General features: G+C 47.9%; 1 protein-coding gene across 2 annotated transcripts in view; it reads left to right on the top strand.

The window, feature by feature from the left end:
- Nucleotides 1-20,156, top strand: part of PCNX3 (pecanex 3) — a 1,956,057-nt gene that overhangs the window by 1,586,076 nt on the left and 349,825 nt on the right. For both annotated transcript variants that reach the window (XM_069644841.1, XM_069644840.1), the window contains one exon: nucleotides 12,565-12,795. In XM_069644841.1, coding sequence (XP_069500942.1) covers nucleotides 12,565-12,795 — 231 coding nt within the window. The remainder of the gene's footprint in view (nucleotides 1-12,564; nucleotides 12,796-20,156) is intronic.

Below are 20,156 nucleotides of genomic sequence, written 5' to 3'. Positions count from 1 at the left end.
TGTGTTCTTTTGGTCCCGGTCTGTCGATTTTGCAGGCTTCCTGTGGGGCAAGAAGCGCCGGTCAAAGGATGATGGTCTTTTTTCGATCGTTTCTTTTGCTTCTCTCTTGCCGTTCTTTGCCTCTTTCGTCTGGCTTAGTTTCGCTCAAATCGTATTCTAAAATCAGTAGGCTCGCTGCTGCTTCTCTGAGCATCTTCTTCACCACTGGTGATGCTATGTGGAGGAATAGTCTATCAGTGCACATCTTTGAGCCAAATTCTACAATCTTTAAGTCGTTAGCTTCCAATCATCTCAGGCTTGGGATGTGGTTAAACAGCTTGATTACTGTTTTTCTATTCAAAATCAGGTTATCCCCGTAGTCCTCAATTCTTTCCAATTTGAAGGTACGTGTGCTTTGCTTATCAACTAACTTCTGTTCTCCCCTGCTCGCGTTTTCCATCTCTTATCGTTCTTTCTGCGGGTTTGGTTTTATGATCTCGAAGAGCTGTTTTTCGCCTTCCATTTTTTGTCATGCATGTCGTCTTGGCGATTTACAATCGCTCCTGCGTCTTTCTCTCTTGTGGTCCGTGGGCTGGACGGTTTTAACCCCCTTAGGTGAAGATCTTCTTTCCATATGTTTGGGATTTTTTCTGGGGCATCTTCCAGTAATCTGTTTTCTGGTATACTCCAAACGCCTCTCTTCCTCTTTCAACTTTTGTGTTCTTTGGCGTTTTTCTTCTATAGTTAGGAAGATTGGTGAATCTGGTTTGATTATTAGAACTTTTTCCCTTGGTTCTAGAGGCAGCAAGTTTTGCTTCTTAAAACTTGCTTTCCTCTTTTGATGTGAATTGGTGAAGAATTCTGATTCTTCTACGGTATATTGACTCCGTTCTAGCAAGTCTACAGTAGTCTCTGGATCGTCTGTAACGATAGGTGACTTGAATTTATTTTCTTTGATGCTGGTTCGTAGTACAGTCATTTTTTCTGTTATCCATTTTCCGTGACATATTTTCCTCTGACCATGTGTGCATGATGTTTTCGTGTCTTTCATGGTTTCTCTGTTGGTTAGCGTGGCTTTGTTCTACTGTTTCTTTCTGGTTTGATATGCTGACGTCCTCTTGCCTTGTATCTATTTTCTGCGTAAAGATCCCCACCCGTTTGATTTGGTTTGTCTTTATGTTCGATTGGCTTTCCTTACTAGGAACCCGGGTTGGTGCTGCTGTTTTTAGTGGCTCCCAATTAGCTTCTATGGCTATACATCCTTTTGCTGCACTTTGTCGTGGAGTTTCGTTTTTTCTCGTGGTTGGCGACTTTTGCTGCCTGCAAGGTAGAGCCACTTGTTTTGGCTGGGCCGATGATGTTGTCGTCCACCCGCTGGAATCAGACTTATCTAGTTGGTTCGTTAAGTTCTTCTTAGGTCCTTCTATTTGAACCTCTTTCACTGTTTTTTGAAGCTCTCTCGTTGTTTTAACTGCTTCCAATGTTGTGATCCTATTGAATATGTTTTTGCCTTGTTTAGATCAGTTTTTAATTGTTCCACCTTGTGGTCAGTTTCCTCAAGTGTTGATGTATTACATCCTTGGACCCTCGCGTTCACTTTTTTTGCTTGTAACCTTCCAAATATGATAATTTGGTATGCATCAGCACCGCCATTGTAGTGTGGTCTTTTAAAGTATCATTGAGAGCTTTGTAAAGCTTGCTGAATGGCACCAAGGTGATAGTGACTGTTGACTTAATTGAGAATAGGTCTATTTTCTTGTGTGGAGTTTGGATCGCACTCAATCATCTTTTTCTAGGCGGTGTTATCAACGTCATGTGTGGTAGTTGTGTTGACATTGGGTTAATCTTATTTGTTAAGGGCCACGAGCTGTCGCTCGTCTTAGCTTTATCCAAGTCGGGCAGATGTCTCCCTTTTTCTTGTGCTGGGTCTTCAGTAGACTGTAAGTGGGCGGGCGTTAATGTTGAGTCAGGTTCTTTTATTTTCTCATATACATCTTGCGTCATTAGGTCTTTTGCTGTTGGCATATTTGAAACTTTAGCTGTGTCCTGGGCAGATACGATCAATGGTGGTGCATTAAATTCCTTTTCCTGAGGCTTTCCAAGTGTTAAGGTAGTTTTCTGTGAATCTGTATCCCCGCAGAAAATTTTTGTCGGCAGTTTTCCAAAGTGCCAACGTCTTGGCGTTGATGATTTTTCCTTCTCCCTCGTGAACACATTGTTCGATGTCTGTGTCCATAGGAGAGGGTTCTGAGTAGTTAGGGCTTTGTGTTCTATATGCTCCTCCATCCCTTCTAGCATCTCTGTGTCTGAAAGTTCGTTCAAAGGGACTTGGTCTCATTTCCCATGTCTGCTGAAGTATTCCACTAGCAAACTTGTAAATGGAAGTGTTGAGGGGTTGATTTTCTTGTATGTGCGAAGATTCTTCTGTTGGTTTTGTAAATTTTTAACGTTTTTGTTTTGACTGTTTTTTCCTAAGGTGGGTTTTATACCCACTTGATTAAATCTGTCGCCTTTTTTCCGTATCTTGTCAGTTTTCTGTAGGGTAACTGGTTGTTTGGTACCTTGTTTTAATGGCTTCTTGTTCTTTTTCGATAAACTTTGTTTTTATTATTTTGTTCGAAGGGTCTAGCGCAGGCTGAGATCTCTCAAAGGATTCCTAAGATATTGCAATCTCACTGTTGCTATCACTTGTGGCTGTGGCGCAAGTTAAGTTCACCTCGTCTTCTACCGATGGAGAGATTTTCGATTCTCTCATTGTGTGTTGCGGGTCAGACTGCTCGTAATTCGGACTGACCAGATCTTCTATCTATGGCGTTGCGTGTATTTCTATTTGAGTTTGGTTTTCACTACTTGAACAAGCAAGGCGGCGCACGTTCTCTCCCCCTTTGCAGGGAGGCGATGCAGCTATGGTTCCGTTTGTTAGAGAAACGGATCTCGGTCTTGGCAATCCATCTAGCTGGGACGGATAACAGGCTGGCAGACGCCCTGAGCAGGCAGAGCACAGTCTCACATGAGTGGGGGGTGTGCCAGGAAGTTCTTGAGGAGATATTCGCTCAGTGGGGAACCCCAGCAGTAGATCTGTTTGCCACAGAAACCAACAGTAATGCAAGCAGCTCTGCTCAGGGTAATTCCCGGTGAGATGCTCACTAGGAGATGCGTTCCTAGTGGAGCAGGACTTTGCCCCCCACTATGCCTTCCCCCACCGATCCCGGTCATCCTGTGGGTTCTCAGGAGGTGGAGGAAATTCTACGCCGCTGTGATCTTGATCGCCCCAGATTGGGTGAGGAGAACATGGTACTCGGAACTCCTGGACTTAGCCTTGTCCCCACCTCTCTGGCTGCCTCGTCAGCTGGACCTCCTATTCCAGTTGGAAGGTCAGGTGCTGCACCCGAACCCGGAGACCCCCAATCTACATGCGCAGCTCTTGAGAGGATGAGATACGATGGTAGGCACTTCTTAGAGGAGGTGCTTGAGGTACTGTTGGTTGCACGCAGAACATCAACAAGATCGCTGTACGCGTGCAGATGTAGAAGATTCGAGGCATGGTATAGGGAACACGAGATTGCCCCCCTCTGTTGCCCCACAACTACGATAATGGAGTTCCTTCTGTCACTGGCCTCGTTAGGCCCTCCGGTTGCAGCAGTCAAAGGGTACTTGGCGGCTTTGTCTGTTTTCAGAAGGTCTCCAGATCAAAGCTTTCTTTACGATCCTGATAATAACCCAATTCCGTAAGGGCCTTCTGAATACGTTTCTGACTGTTCCTTTTGATGTCCCAAACTGGGACCTTAACTTGGTTCTCACTTTCCTCATGGCAGCTGCGTTTGAGCCTTTACATTCCTTCCCAGTTAGATTTCTAACGTTAAAGACTGCCTTTCTAGTGCCATTCACATCTGTCAAAAGAGTTAGCGAGCTGCAGCCGTGATCATGCATGCCTCCTTTTCTGTTTCTTTAAGGAGAAGGTATCGCTGAAGGTGTGGGCAGGGTTTTTGCCCAAGGTCTTTTCAGAAATCCACATCTCCCAGGGCACAGACTGTTTTCTACTATCCTCCTCACCCTTCCAAGGAAGAGGAGAGGTTGCACAGATTGGACCCTAAAATGGCCCTTAGTTTCTATGTCACAAGGAAGGACAGCAGAGTTCAGGAGCGCTGACCAGCTGTTTGTGGCTTTCTCCATGTCAAGAAAAGGGTTGGCTGTTTCTAAGCAGACCATATTGAGGTTGATAACTTGGGGTGTAGCTTCCTGTTCAGCACTTCAGAGGAGCATAACGGTTAAAGATATCTGCTGGGCAGCGACATGGTCCTCTTTGCACACTTTCACCAAACTTTACTTATTGGGCATGTCGCATGTGGCTGATGCCCCCTTTGGGAGAGCAGTGCTACACAGCGTCCTAGTTTAGGGACTTTCATCCCGCCTCAAGACTTGATACTGCTTTGGGAGTCTATCTGATAAGGAATCTGCAGGGGAATGCAATCCATTGAAGGAGAAATTACTTACTGGTAATGTTCTTTCTATGGATTCTTATCCTGCAGATTCCTCATCACACTCCCATCCAGCCCCGCCATGGAAGTGTCTCTATTCGTTGATGTCTGTCCTTCTTTTGAGAGAAGAGGAGATGAGCTATCTCTAATTGGGCCTGTAGGTTGTTCTTATGTGTTTGTGACCTTCTGTTACTTCTTGCAGCCCTGTTTCTCACCCTTATAAAAACAAGAGACATCATGTTACCTTTTTGTTTTTTTATGAGAGTTGTGGCTATTTCTTTTTCTGCCGGTTCTACAATATTCCCCTGCAGTAGCCACTGAGCTCGGCAGGGGTTGGGGGGAGCTGGAAGGGCAGAGGTATGAGGGCGTAGTATATGTACGACGACTGAAGTCCGAGCCGGAGTCGACGAGTGCGTCCTCGAGTCAAGAGAGATCGACGGTCGAGTCAAGCTGCACTACTCACCCTGTCGAAACGTTTGACGAGCAGCTGAGGGATATTTATCTGAGGAATCTGCGAGTGAAGAATCCGTAGAAAGAACATTACAGGTAAGTAATTTCTCTTTTCTCCCTCTCTTTCATATGCTCCCGATCATGATCCTACCCACCTTTTTAGACATACCTTGAATTGCTTACAAGGCACTCATATTGCTGTGAACGGCAAGGGGGGGTGGGTTTCCCAGACCTCGTCCTATATTATAAGGCTGCCCAATTATGAATCATGGTGGATCTTCTGGCTCCTAATTCCAAGAAACAGTGGGTGCATATGGACAACCTGCTACTGGCTCCGGTCACATTGGGGGAAAGGATGTGGGTGCTCCAGAATCAAATCTCCACAGCCGAGTGGTGAAGCACCCTATATCGGAGGCATTTTGATCCATCTGGCTGGAAGTAGAAAAACAGAGTGGCAGTCGACATGGCCCTCACCCCATAGCTGTATATGGGTTCCCCATTGAGAAATATGATTGTGGAACCACTGCAGTTTCAATCCTGGTATGAGTCAGGCCTCAGCAGAGCAGGCCAGTTGTGGGAGGACGGGAAGTTTGTGCCCATTGACAGATTAGAGGAATGCTTGCACATTGGTAAAATTTTGGTTTTTCATTACTTACAGTTTAAGGGAGCACTTGCAGATGCGAAATGGGGTGACAACTTGCAGAGAGGCCTGACCTCCTTCGAGAAGGCGCTGCTGCAGAATGTGGGGTCTAATGGTCCAGTAACTAGAATGTAAAAGGATAGTCTATTTGCTTGCTAGGGAGAAATGGGCAAAGGATTTAAATACGGAAATAACTGACGAGTTATGGTCAAAGATGTGTATAAGGGTGTCTTACTCCACGATATCCTTTCAGTACAGTTTTCTATCTGTTAATCGTATGCACTGGTGGAACTATTCGCCCACGATTCTTGAAAACATTTACACAGGGGTAGACTCCTGCTGCTGGAAATGTTGCAAACTGTGTGCGGACTACTACCACATGTGGTGGGGATGCTCCCACATACAAAGATACTGTACAGAGGTTCTCTCTTGGGTCAGGGGGGTTGATGGAATTGGGAGGAAGCGTGCACCGTGGTTGATGCTATTTGGGGTATATGAGAAGGAAGAAGGGTGACATATGGTGCACATCCTACCAGTGGCAGCCAGGAGCTGTATTGCACAGTTCTGGAAATGCAATAGAGTTCCCACAGAGAAAGGAAGGATCCAGAGGGGTAAGGGCCATATATGACATGCAGTACTTAACTCAACCTCATGGATGAATCAAGGACAAATATAGAGGGTGCCTGGCTCTCCTTCTTTACCAATTATGGAAGATAGCTTGCCTCGTGGGTGGAACCAAAACCTGGTGTAGTTGGATATGTTATGTTATGTTACTTTGCATTTATATAGCGTCTTATGTACCATTCATATAAGTCTCAAGGCGCTGGTAGGTTGAACGCCCTCAGGAACCAAAGTTCAAGTCAGTAGAGGGAGAGTCAAAGGTGCGTGTGAGCACCGTATATATGTGTGCAGCTGGTGTGGAATTCGTATAATAGCTGCTTCTTAGCGTTAGGTGTGGTGGTTGAGAGATCAAGAGTATGTGTTCGTTCTGGCAGGTTTTATCCATGTTAGGCAGAAACCTGTGCAGTTCCCTTTGGGAACACTGCAAAAGATTTAGGACTACAGGTGTTAGCAGTAAACCCACTTGGTAGCAGTCTGTACCACCCAGATTTACCTGGTAGCTGTGGCTGAGCAGTCAGACTTCCCTCAAGAAGAGTTAGGCAGTATGCAAAGTATACACAATAGGCACTCAGATACAATAATACAAGCAAACACTGACCAGAGCTTTGGTATCAAAGTATATAATTATTTATTTAAAAACACACTGTTTGAAACACTCCAGCACTCTTATTGTAAAACACTCTAAACACAGTTTCTATTATAATATATATAACCCTTGTTCCTTATCAGAGAAGTCTTAGTTAACACCACTTATTTCCATACAGAGGTGAGCGCTTAACTATAGATGACACTCCAATAAGTTTATGAAGAAGGGCGGGGAAAAAGACAGATTATGGAACGGTACACCACTCTAAGATTTAGGAACACTTTTAGCAAGTCAGAAGAGCAAAAGTCACTTGTGAGCCAAAGTCCACAGGCTGAGCCCACTCTTAGAGAGAGCAGAGCACAAATGCGCCCAAGATCACACAGTTACACTAGGCTTAAAAAGTCTTGCAGAGAGTTCGCAAAGAGTTTAGAGAGGCTCAGAAAAGTTCAGCCAGGGTGTCCCAGACTAACCCAGGTTCGAAAGCCCGGGGCTAAATCTACCCCGTACAGTTGGTGGCAGGGGAAGCCGGGTGGGACACGGTACCTTAAGTGGGAAGGATCCTCCAGCGGTGGCAGTTGTTCCTGGCAGCGGTTGCAAGTTTCGTCGTCGTCCAGGGGAAGAGAAGATCTCGACTTGGAGGAAAGATGAAGGTCGTTGCACTGCCAGGGAAGAAACCAGCCGCAGAGTTTTCCGGTTAAAGGTATTACCCTTTAATTCGCGGTCGTGGTAAAATGTGGTATCCCGGTTGCCGGGGTGCTTGGCACAGGCAAGACGGCCACGAGGCGACTTCTGAAGTTCCAGTCCCCAAAGCCCTGCTTTTATGCAGAAAACCCCCATTCACTCAGCCTAGCTGTCACTCAAACATGCTAAGTGGTGAGCCGGCCGGCTCACCACTTGGGCCAATCAGGACGGAGTGTGACTTGAGTTGCCTAGGCAACTCAGTCCAGGGTGCCTAAATCCCCCTCCACCCCTCCTAAGTACCCCAGACAGAGTGGCACCACTTTGGAGGGCTTCTGTGGAGAAGCCCGCCAAAAAGTGGAATAAAGGGCTCAACTTGGGTTGGAGTCACGGAAGAGAACACAAACGCCATTTTAGAACCGAGTTTTGGCAAAAAATACCAACCGGAGAATTAATATTAATTAAATAAACCGGCGGTATGTTTGAGGCTATCGTAATTAAATAAATAAAGATAGTAGACTCGAACAATGGGAAAATCCCATAGAGAAATATTTGCGGTTGAATATAAAAAGTAGTATCCACTGCCACCAGCCAAAACTCGATCAGGGGGGACGGAGACGTGCCCCCTCGACTAACAGACCCCGGGGCAATCGAATGGCCCCAGCCAGTACGTCCACAATATGATGGTTTGTACTGGTTCTGTTCAGAATTTAAGACTCGTAAAGTCAATGGTGACTTTACAGAACCTGGGAGACAGTAGTCAGTCCCAGGGTATGGAGTCTATACTGGGGAGTCACTATAACACCCCTGTGTTACTGCACTGAGGGTGCTGTGTAACACACATTACAAAAACACATGAAGCCCTATGGAGTAAAAGACCCCATAGCCCATTAAACACATCTAGAGTCAAAGAAACACACACAAATCATGCCCAATAGTGAGGGTAAAAGAGTCTCACTCTTGGCAGGAGAAAAAAAGAAACCCCAAAAATCCAGCAAAGCTGCTGGGGGACTCACTAGGTTAGGCAATTCAGCCTAAACAGATAATTCTCCCTAACAATCCAGACCGATTCTGACTGCGTTAGGCCTGAGGAGAACGCCTGGCTGGAGGGTGTGTCACCATCAGTGTTTAGTTGGAGTGATGGGGAGTATGAGGCGGATGTTGGTATGAGAACAGCTATACCAAATGGTGTCATAGTATCTCTGTGTTCTAGTTGAATGGTGGTGTAAAGAAGAGAGTAAGCGTGGTGATGGGATATGATGGTTTACATGCTCTTTCAACCGTTCTATGCACTCCAAACCATTCCATGTATGTCGCCTAATTCTATGTGCTCCGACCCGTTTCATGCACTCCGACCCGTTTCATGCACTGCGACCCATTTCATGCTCTCAAATTCATTCTGTGCACTCTAATCTGTTCCATGTACTCCAATCCGTTCTGTGTATTGGGAGTTGATTTATGCACTCCATCCACATATTTCACCCGTCCCTTCCACATATTTCACCCATACCTATCACATACTACACCAGTACCTTCCACATATGTCACCTGTTCCCTCCACATACTTCCCCCGTTCCATCATTCATGCACTCGTCCGCTCTTACGCACTCGTCCGCTCTTACGCACTCGTCCGCGCCGCTCTGTACACCTGTCCGCTCCGCGCACCCGTCCGCTCCACGCACCCGCCCGCTCTATGCACTCCTGCAGGTCTACACACTCCTCCGCTCTTAATCAGCCATCCGCTGTACACGCTCATGCGCTCTATACAGTCGTCCGCTCTACGCAATCGTCCACTCTAAGCACCCTTCCGCTCGACGCATTCATCCGCTCGACGCATTCATCCGCTCGACGCATTCATCCGCTCGACGCATTCATCCCCTCGAGGCATTCATCCGCTCGACGCACTCTTCTGCTCGACGCACTCTTCTGCTCGACGCACTCTTCTGCTCGACGCACTCTTCTGCTCGACGCACTCTTCTGCTCGACGCACTCTTCTGCTCGACGCACTCTTCTGCTCGACGCACTCTTCTGCTCGACGCACTCTTCTGCTCGACGCACTCTTCTGCTCGACGCACTCTTCTGCTCGACGCACTCTTCTGCTCGACGCACTCTTCTGCTCGACGCACTCTTCTGCTCGACGCACTCTTCTGCTCGACGCACTCTTCTGCTCGACGCACTCTTCTGCTCGACGCACTCTTCTGCTCGACGCACTCTTCTGCTCGACGCACTCTTCTGCTCGACGCACTCTTCTGCTCGACGCACTCTTCTGCTCGACGCACTCTTCTGCTCGACGCACTCTTCTGCTCGACGCACTCTTCTGCTCGACGCACTCTTCTGCTCGACGCACTCTTCTGCTCGACGCACTCTTCTGCTCGACGCACTCTTCTGCTCGACGCACTCTTCTGCTCGACGCACTCTTCTGCTCGACGCACTCTTCTGCTCGACGCACTCTTCTGCTCGACGCACTCTTCTGCTCGACGCACTCTTCTGCTCGACGCACTCTTCTGCTCGACGCACTCTTCTGCTCGACGCACTCTTCTGCTCGACGCACTCTTCTGCTCGACGCACTCTTCTGCTCGACGCACTCTTCTGCTCGACGCACTCTTCTGCTCGACGCACTCTTCTGCTCGACGCACTCTTCTGCTCGACGCACTCTTCTGCTCGACGCACTCTTCTGCTCGACGCACTCTTCTGCTCGACGCACTCTTCTGCTCGACGCACTCTTCTGCTCGACGCACTCTTCTGCTCGACGCACTCTTCTGCTCGACGCACTCTTCTGCTCGACGCACTCTTCTGCTCGACGCACTCTTCTGCTCGACGCACTCTTCTGCTCGACGCACTCTTCTGCTCGACGCACTCTTCTGCTCGACGCACTCTTCTGCTCGACGCACTCTTCTGCTCGACGCACTCTTCTGCTCGACGCACTCTTCTGCTCGACGCACTCTTCTGCTCGACGCACTCTTCTGCTCGACGCACTCTTCTGCTCGACGCACTCTTCTGCTCGACGCACTCTTCTGCTCGACGCACTCTTCTGCTCGACGCACTCTTCTGCTCGACGCACTCTTCTGCTCGACGCACTCTTCTGCTCGACGCACTCTTCTGCTCGACGCACTCTTCTGCTCGACGCACTCTTCTGCTCGACGCACTCTTCTGCTCGACGCACTCTTCTGCTCGACGCACTCTTCTGCTCGACGCACTCTTCTGCTCGACGCACTCTTCTGCTCGACGCACTCATCCGCTCGACGCACTCAACGCACTCACCTGCTCGACGCATTCATCCGCTCCACGCACTTTAACCATTCTACCGATTTCATCCGCTCTACTCACTTCGTTCATTCATCATGTATTATCGGTTCAGGCCATGTCACTTGCCATACTCACTCGATCCGCTCTGTGTTCTCCGTTTCATGCACTACACCCGTCTCATGTACTTGAATCGTCTATCCGTACTTTCCATTTATGCCATGCACTCATACATTCCATGTCATCTCTCTGTGTACTCATAAGTCTTCTGTATTCATCTTTCAATCGTCTTCTCATTATTCATTTCGTTCATTGTGTTCATTTGTCCATTGCAATCATTACATCCATTTTATTAATTTAAACCGCAATTACTGTTTTCAGTTCGATTTATTCTTTTTATCCATTTCACTGCTTTGATCTACTTTCCTCATTCTACTGTGTTTGTCCTTTTAGTTTACATTAGCGGTTATTAGTTGTCAATTTCTCGCATTGGATCTTGATGTAGTACGGTAATAGTTGTACAAAGGATTGTATATGTGACGCATGAGGAATGGGTGGCGGTGGGAGGGCAATGACATTTTTAAGTGGAACATGTTACTGGTTGTAACTTGTCAATATGTTTGTATTAACACTGAGAAAATGACAACAAAATAATTTGATTTGGGAAAGAAAAAAAAGATAGTGTGCAGTAGTGTCACCATGTAAAAAAAAAATGCTGCCACCAGTCTGCACCAAACATACTTGTTGGCAGAGGAGAGGTCTCACCCTGGGACATGAAAACTGGGTAGAAAGGTACCCCTGACAGCCATCTGTTACCAGGGCTTCCAATAAAAAGAGTTATTGATAGTGAAGGGTGTCCCGTTTGGGCAAAAGAATCATTCCCCAACATTTATCCTATTTGTTGTTAAGATGAGTTGGGAAAAGTTAGACCTTAAATCCTTATGTTCTGGGTAACATTTGTGTGCAAAGGTAATACACTTTGGAATCAAAGATGGTCTTAAGCCTGCGGTACATTCCTCAGAGGATTCTGTACCGTCTATATTGGACCCCAGTGCGAATGCTTGGATTAGGCACGACGAATGACGAGTCTTGTTGGGTCTATAGACAAAAGGGAGGCACCTTGCTACATATGCTGTGGGAATGCCCAAGAGTGGTTGACTTTTGTGGAGGGGTTCTTGACAGATTAGATACGATCTTGGGAGTGGTGTTTCCTAGATCACCTTGCTCTGTGATTTTACTTTCGGGATCCGGGAGCTGCAATGTTGCTAGGGGTTGCAGTATCTGGATTGATAAAGTGCTGGTGGTAGCTGCTAAGCAAATTTTAAGAACTTGGAAAACAAGGAAAAAGCGGTTAGTAGATGGTTGTTTTTATTTGCAGACTTTATCAAGCTGTGAGAAATGAATGATGCGTACGCAGAAACGCAAGGGTGATTACTTGGAGATGTGGGGACCATTTAACGAATGGTATTGCTGAGGTTGGTCTTCTCTCTGTACCCTGGCTGCGAGAGCTGAGGCAAGGTACAGACATTGGGAGAATACAGGTGTGTGTGTGCTAGTTCTGTGTGTGTATGATTGTGTGATGTGTAGTGTGGTTTGTGTGTTTTGTATAGTTTTTCTTTTGGACTGTTTAATAAAGATGCATGGGATCGGTGCTATATGGTGACCTTGGAATATATAGCTCGACGAGAGCAAGAATGCCTTTATTACTCATTTGACAAGGTCATCATTTGATTTGCTGAGAAGTATCTTGCTGCTTCTGTACCTGTAATTGCATTTTGTTTGCTGTCATTCTATGATAATGATAAATGAAGAGTTGAAATAAACATTTTTGTAATGTCTACTGATCGTGTATCCCTCAAACATTTTAAACCTGTTTCCTCTTTCCCCAGAGTATCATCTACTATGTGACACGCTCCCCAAAGCTGGAGGGATGGCTGGGCAGCGAGGGAATTCAGGACGCTCTCCGGCCCTGCACAGTACCCAACTACACGGACAGTGACCCCACCTTCAACCTGAACATTGATGAGGACTACGATCACCGTATGGCTGGGGTCACGCTTTCCTCCTTCTGCAATGTCTACCTTGACTGGATCCAGTACTGCGCTGGACGCAGGGAGAAGGTAAGGACAGTTGGACAAAATTATTTGAACCACTCGGAGCCTTGACAAGATGAGAACATGGTAACCCATCAAACTGAAATGTTCAGCACCTTGATAACATGGAAGTCAAAGATTCTTCTCGCACCCTTCTTCTCTGGTTTCTGGTTCTGATTTTCATTTATGTTCTATGACCCTGATGACCTTCACTTTGGGTTTCCTTACCATCCCTTTGCCTTTTTTATGGCGTGTGAGTTATTTCTACATCCTATAATCTTTTCTAATATTATGCCTGGGAAGGATACGGGCCCAGAGCGCACTGTATGAGCTAGCATTTTCTTTTTGCTGCTTTCCTCCCATAGCTTTCTATGGGACACTCTCTATCTTTTTGCCTTGTTTTGAATTATGACTGTGCGTTTTGGTGGTATGCAAAGCCTTCTGCTTTACTTCCCTTGTTTTGTTCTAATTTTTAGGTGGGAATTGTTAAATCCATAAGATTACCAGAACTGGAAGACTATGGGGGTTGTTAGGAGTTGGCCGGTGCGGTAATAACGTGGCGGTATCAACGCATAACGGCACACTACCGCACTAGCAAACTACTGGTTTGCCAGTAACGTGGTGGATTGACCTCCAACTAAAAGTCGGAGGTCATTATGCCACCCTTACCGTCAAAAATTGACGGTATCGCAGGCGGCAGTAATACCAGTAAAATCCCCAATGGTGTTTAATGGGACTCTATGAAATGGAAGCTTACAATGTCTACCACCACTCGTAATCCAGTGGAAATACCACTGGGCTGAGTGGTGGTATCAGTAAATCTGTTTGGCAGTATTCTGGCAGATTTAATGGCAAACTCGTAAAGACCCCCTATGTCTTTCTAAAGTTGAACAGATCACCCTAAAGTGAAGCGTGGTTAGGATATTTTATTTTTATATCCTTATAACCTTTTGTTTTGTAACTTTTGGGTTACATATGCAATATTTCCAGGATTGCTTGTGGGAGCGGATGTTTTTCTACCGTACCTTTGACTTTTTACTTGTGCTCTTTTGCATTTTACCACATAATACCATGTACTTTAAAATTGGTGGGCCACAAGAATTTTACCCCTCCTTTGGCCATGTTGTCCTTTTGGCCTTTTTCCTGCCCTGTCGGGTCTGGAATTGCCATATATGGCAAACCCTTTACTGGGCAACGCTTCTCCTTTCTCGGGCAAACTGGTGGCCCGTGTGTGTGGCCGGATGTAGGCGCTGGAATGTTCTGGTCGAAGTGCAAATCCGTGCCTCTGAGTGTCTGTTTCTGGACAGAATGTTTGGCCAGTGGCTGTCCATAATTGAACAGCCCCTGCCAGTTTGAATGGTGCAGCTAATTAACATTGGTGGACCTGGTTGCGACTTCAGTCCTAATCTGGGATAAAAGGAGGACTCTTCATTGGAGCCAAGACCACCATGAAGAAGTGCAGCCTGCAAAAGTCCCAAGGACAACCGTTGCTGCTGACCAGCATTGACTCCAGCCAAGTCCTGGTGAAGCTCTGCTCCTATGTCCTGATGTCAAGAAGGCCTTTGTCAGTGCAACGACTACTGGGAACAACCAGTCTCAACCCCCCTGCTCGAGGATCCATGCTTCCTGAGCTTTCGTAAATGTCCCAGCCCCACCCAGTGGAATGACCAGCTTCTCCTGGGCTACATCACAGTCTCCTTTCCAAATGAAGTTTTGGAAATTGGAGGGTCAACCTGTGCTACAAGACCCCTGCTTGTGCTTTTTCTGCCTTCCAGTCCCAACAGAAGCTGCGTTGGGCCTGCTCCCTTGTTCGCCAATCAGAGATCGCCTGACCATGGTGACTCCTATTAAATCCCATCTTATTCGCTCCATGGAGGTCTCATGAGGTTTCCTGCCCTGCAGAAGTCTTCTTCCTTTCATGTCAAGGGGTGGCCAGATGGCCAGTCTCTGGAACCTTAATACAGTTATGGCGATCAACCAAATCAAAATTCCACTTTGGAAAACGATCTCTGCACCCACAATCTCTGGAACTCTCTCGATTGGGCCAAGCACTGAAGATAGTGCGCCCAACGGATTGAGGAGCCTCTGAAGTGGACCCTGGACAAATCAGATTAAAAGGGGGAGTAAGTTAACATACCTGTTTTCATAATCGAGGATTACATGAGCATAAAGACCTGGCCCTATCCCACCCATGCCTGTCTTAGATCGGTAGTGGTCTAGTCAAGGATCCTCCCTGGGCATTTTGGAACACTAAATCGCAAACAACTGGTATTATACAATCCAATAGTAAACCTACCAGAACAGTATAATTTGTGAAACTTGTGACTCTGGGGCAGTAGGCCCCATTTCCTCTTCAGGCTGGACATAGGTTTAGGGATCTAGTTCTAGGATTGCTTGTAAGTCTTGTAGCTATATCTTCTCAATTAATTTCTTATCTGGGTTTACTAGTTTTGCATCAAATGTTGTTCTAACTCTTAACTTACTTTAAAGTGTTGCTTAAGAATATGCTAACTGTTGCTTAATTGTCTCCAAGGTAAAGCGTAGGATTTCTCTCTAGAAACTCCACTGGTGGGTGTATATATGTATTTGATGGTAGTTGTATGATAATGATTACCTGAAAGATTAATTGCTTAGTGTGTATTTTAAAGGCCTAATAAATAATTGTTTCGAATGAATTGTGTCCTCCAGCGTATTCCATATCTTTGGCATGTAATGTCCACAGCTGTGCACTTCGGAAACTTTTTCACCAGAGGGCGTCCTGCGCCGATGACGTCGGGTCAATGTCCCACCGGATGTAAATAGGACGCACGGCGCCCGTAGCCTCAGTTCAGTTTTTTCCGCGAACGTGTTGCTTCGTGAAACTTGCCGCGCCTCGTGTGTTTCTTCGTTGAGATGTCTTTTTCTTCGACCCCTCCGACTGCCGGTCTGGCGTCAAGACCTTCCGGGACTGCAAGTCGAAAATGTCGATCACCGACCTGCATTGCATTTGTTTGTGGTGCTTGGGCGAGAGTCACGACACCGACGACTATTCTAAATGCCAGTCGCTGACTGCCAAGGCCTTGCGGGAGCCGAAGGGGAAGCACCAGGTAGGTAGAGGTTCTAAGTCCAGTAAGTCCCGTAAATCCAAGTCGAAATCCAAAGGGGTGTCCACCGACGACTCGAGGGGTGACTCTCCGCGTCGGGAGGAGGCCCAGGCTCTCGGTCCCAGAATGTTTCCCGCCATTCTTCTTCCTCATCGCGGCATTCTCGGAAGCGCTGTCATCGGTCACCTTCCCCGTCCTCCTCGGAGGATGGAGCCGCAAGGAAAGTGGCATGCCCGACAAAGTCCTCGACTCCTGAGGAATGGGATGCCTTTAAGGAGCAAATGTTGGTGATATTTAAATCGCAGGGCACGGGTCCGGTCATGCCTTCTAACAAAGCCGGCCAGGATCGATCTTGTATCGTGGCTCGCACGCCTTTGGGCTCGGGTCCGTGACGCGACTCGCATTGGGAACCTTCGAGGTCCCGTTCGGACAAGGCTTTGGATAGTCGCAAGAGACGTGCTTCAAGGTCTCGGTCCTCGTCCCCAGCGAGACCGCTGCAACCTACTAAGGGCTCGAAGCAGGCGCCGTCAGCACCTGTGTTGATGCCGAAGCCTTCGCGCTCCCGACGCCGAGGTTGTCAATGCTCTCTGAGTCGAAGCGTTCGGGCGCCCTCGCCGCATAAGAGGATTTTTGGCTGAAATTTGCTGTTGGAGTACCCTGATGTGGTGGATCCTCCTAGGAAGGCTTCTGTGAAGTCTGAGAGGCCAGTGTTGGATTCCAGGCCCTCTCCTGTCCCCAGGCCAGGGTTTCAACTCCCTCTTGACGACATTTATGAAGAGGAAGAAAGGTCCGATTTTGAGGACGCTGGTGAACTTGATGTGGCTTAAATTTTCTCTGGAGACAGTCAATTGGAGGAGTTGAGGCAAACCCTTCATGATGCCAGTGGGTTGGACAATTCTCCGGAAGTGGAATTTGGTAGGCCTGAGCCTGGGGCTCATGCTGAGTCTTCATACAGGAGGCTCATAGCTAGGGTCTCAGAGTATCTGGGCTGGTCCAGTCCTCCTGAAGACTTTGTACAGGATGATCTAACGGACATCTTAGATCAAGGTCTGTTCTCTGACCCGGTGTTACCGTTTCATCTCATTTTACAGAAAAGGGTGGCAGCTGCTTGGTAGTCCCCAGAATCTCTTCTGGCTGTTAATAAATCTTTGAAAAAAAAGTAATGCCCTTCCGTTAGCGACCCCAGTTATTTATCCACTCACCCCACCTCCAAGAGTTTGGTGGTGCAGACGGCTACGGCCACCTCGAGGCAGGCGGGGTACCCTACCATCCCTCCTGATAGGGACGACAAACGCTTCGACAGTTGGGCTCGGCAGGTATTTTCTGCGGGGAGTATGACATTGAAATCGGCCAACTCCACTTGTGTTTTAGCAAGGTTCTCACACACTCTGTGGAACTGTTTCCTTAGCGGCTGAGCATATACCCGAGGGGGAAGGAAGGGATGGCTTCCTGGCTCTCGTGCAGGACGGCAAGGATGCCATGTGCGAATCCCTTCAGTCGGGTTTAGCCGGTCCATAGCTGCAAGCACCGTTGTACGCAGATTTGCATGGTTGTGGAAGTCTGCTTTTGCTCCGGATGTGCAAAACCACCTTCTGAACATGCCCATTGATGGCGCACATTTGTTTGGCAACAAGACTGACGAGAGCCTTGAGAGATTGCAGACCTTGAAAGCAGCAGCAAAATCTTTAAGCGCAGCTGTGCGTCAACCTCCACCTTTTACTTCAGATGCCTGGGTTCTGGATACCATAGCCCACGGCTACTGCCTTCCCTTCCTACAGCGGCATCACGACAATCCACCGGGGAAACTCTCTTTGAAGCTGCCAGATCCCCTCCTTGCGCAGGAAATCTTAACCCTGCTGGAGAAAGGCGCTATAGAACTGGTGCCTGTAGCAGAGAGGAACAAGGGATGGTATTCCCCTTATTTAACTTCTCAGGAAGGGCAAGTTCAAGATGGTTACTTTTTCTCAAGTCCTGCAGGCCCTTAAACTTCAGGATTGGTTGGTGTCTCTGGACCTACAGGATGCTTACTTTCATGTGCCGATACATCCCAAGCACAGAAAGTACCTGAGGTTTGGGGCTGGAGACTCGCACTTTCAGTTTCGGGTCCTGCCATTAGGATTGACCTCCAACGAGGGTCTTCACCAAGCTAATGGTGGTGGTGGCAGCGTACCTCAGGCGAGTGGGGATTCACGTCTACCTCTACCTGGACGACTGGCTGATCAGGGCGCGCTCTCCCGAGAAAGCCTTGGATCACCTGGGTCATACCTGCCGCTCCCTCCACAGGCTGGGCTTCTCCCTCAATTTCAACAAGTCGCATCTGACACCTTCCCAACAGCTCCAATACATCGGGGCTGTGTTAGACACGTCCTTGGGGAAGTGCTCGCCTCCCAAGGTGAGGGCTCATCACATTGTGCAGATGGTGGACAAGTTTCAACATTCCCAGAGACTCCTGGCTTTCGAACTCTTAAGGTTGCTTGGCCTCATGGCGTCCTGCATTTTTCTTGTGATAGAGTCCAGGCTGTGGATGAGATCCCTGCAATGGGTCCTCAAGATGCAGTGGTCGCAGTTCTCAGGCAAGATGACGGATGCCGGTCAAATTCCACTCTCTGTCTCCCAGGATCCTCGGTGGTGGGCCAAAGAGTGTAACCTGATGAAGGGGGAGCCATTTTGGCAACCGTGTCCAGAGGTGACTGTAGTGACGGATACTTCCCTCGTAGGATGGGGCGCTCATGCCAATGACTTAACAGCCAGCGGTCGTTGGTCTCCGTCGGAGTCCAGACTCCACATCAACCTGTTAGAGCTGAAGGCCATCAGACTAGCCTGAAGGCTTTTCTGCCGTCTGTGCGGGGGAAGAGTGTCCTGACCATAATGGACAACACAGTGGCCATGCATTACCTCAACAAAAAATTGGGGGTAGGGTCACTCCAATTGTGCAGGGAGGCAATGCAGCTCTGGTTCTGGGCCATCCAGCAGGGAATTTCGATCTCGGCAGTTCATCTGGCCGGAGACGAAAATGCGGCGGGGGACGCTCTGAGGAGGCAGAGCAAGATTTCTCACGAGTTGGGAGTTGGCTCGGGAAATCCTTCAGGAAATCTTCTCCCTTTGGGGAACCCCGCAAGTGGATCTCTTCGTCACCAGTATCAATCGGAAGTGCGAGAGATTCTGCTCAAGGCAATTTCCTCCGAGAGGAGCCTTAGGAGACGCATTCATAATGGATTGATCATTCCCACTGCTGTACGCGTTTCCTGCAGTCCCCGTCATTCCTCAAGTGTTGCGGAGTTTCGGGTCCCACATGATCCTCATTGCTCTGGATTGGGCCAGGAGAGCGTGGTACCCGGACCGTCTAAAATTGTCCATCTGCCCTCCACGCCGTCTTCCCTGCTGGGAGGATCTGCTCTCTCGCGAGATGGGGGGCGGTGCAGTCAAGTTCTCCACCCAGAGGTCAAGAATCTCAACCTTCACGCTTGTTATCTGAAAGGTTGAGGTATAAGGATTGGGACCTCCCGGATGACGTGATGGAGGTGTTGCTTTCGGCCAGGCGGCCTGCAACAAAATCCCTGTTGGCGTAAATTCTGCGACTGGTGCAGAGGTCACAATGTTGATCCTTTTCAGTGCTCCATTCCTATGGTTTTGTCTTTCTTACTTTCTTTGGCCCACCGGGGCCTTTAAGTAGGTACCATTAAGGGTTACCTGGTGGCGCTTTCTATCTTTAAGCACTCGTCTGAAGAATGTTCTTACTTTAACATTCCTTTGATTTCTCAATTTTTAAAGGACTGACTAATGTGTTCCCGTCGTCTCCTTTCCAGGTGCAGGTTTGGGATTTAAATTTGGTTTTGAAATTTCTCATGGGTGCTCCATTTGAACCTTTGCACTCTTGTCCTTTGAGATTGTTGTCCTTCAAGACTGTGGTCTTGGTTGCGATTACTTCTGCTCACAGAGTGAGTAAATTACAGGCACTTTCCTCTAAGCCACCCTTTACTGTGTTTCAGAAGGACAGGGTTGTACTGCGGGTACGTCCTTCCTTTCTACCTAAGGTAGTATCTGAATTTCATTTGAGTCAGACGTTGGTTCTCCCATCTTTCTATCCTCCTCCTCCTGCTAAGGATAAGGAGCGGCTCCATCAGTTGGATCCTAGGAGAGCTCTCTCTAAGCTTTTACATTTCTAGGATGCCCTGGTCAGAGTGGACGATCAAATCTTTGTAGATTATGCTGGACACTGATTGGGCCAGGCTGTTACCAAACAGAAGTTGCCGAGGTGGATTATCCTCACCATTATGGAGTGTTACCGACTGGCGGGTAAGGACC

This window comes from Ambystoma mexicanum, chromosome 2p (assembly GCF_040938575.1).
Source record: "Ambystoma mexicanum isolate Mex_15411 chromosome 2p, UKY_AmexF1_1, whole genome shotgun sequence".
Classification (NCBI taxonomy): domain Eukaryota; kingdom Metazoa; phylum Chordata; class Amphibia; order Caudata; family Ambystomatidae; genus Ambystoma; species Ambystoma mexicanum.
Note: the sequence above shows the minus strand (reverse complement) of the source record. Positions and strands in the feature narration are given on the sequence as shown.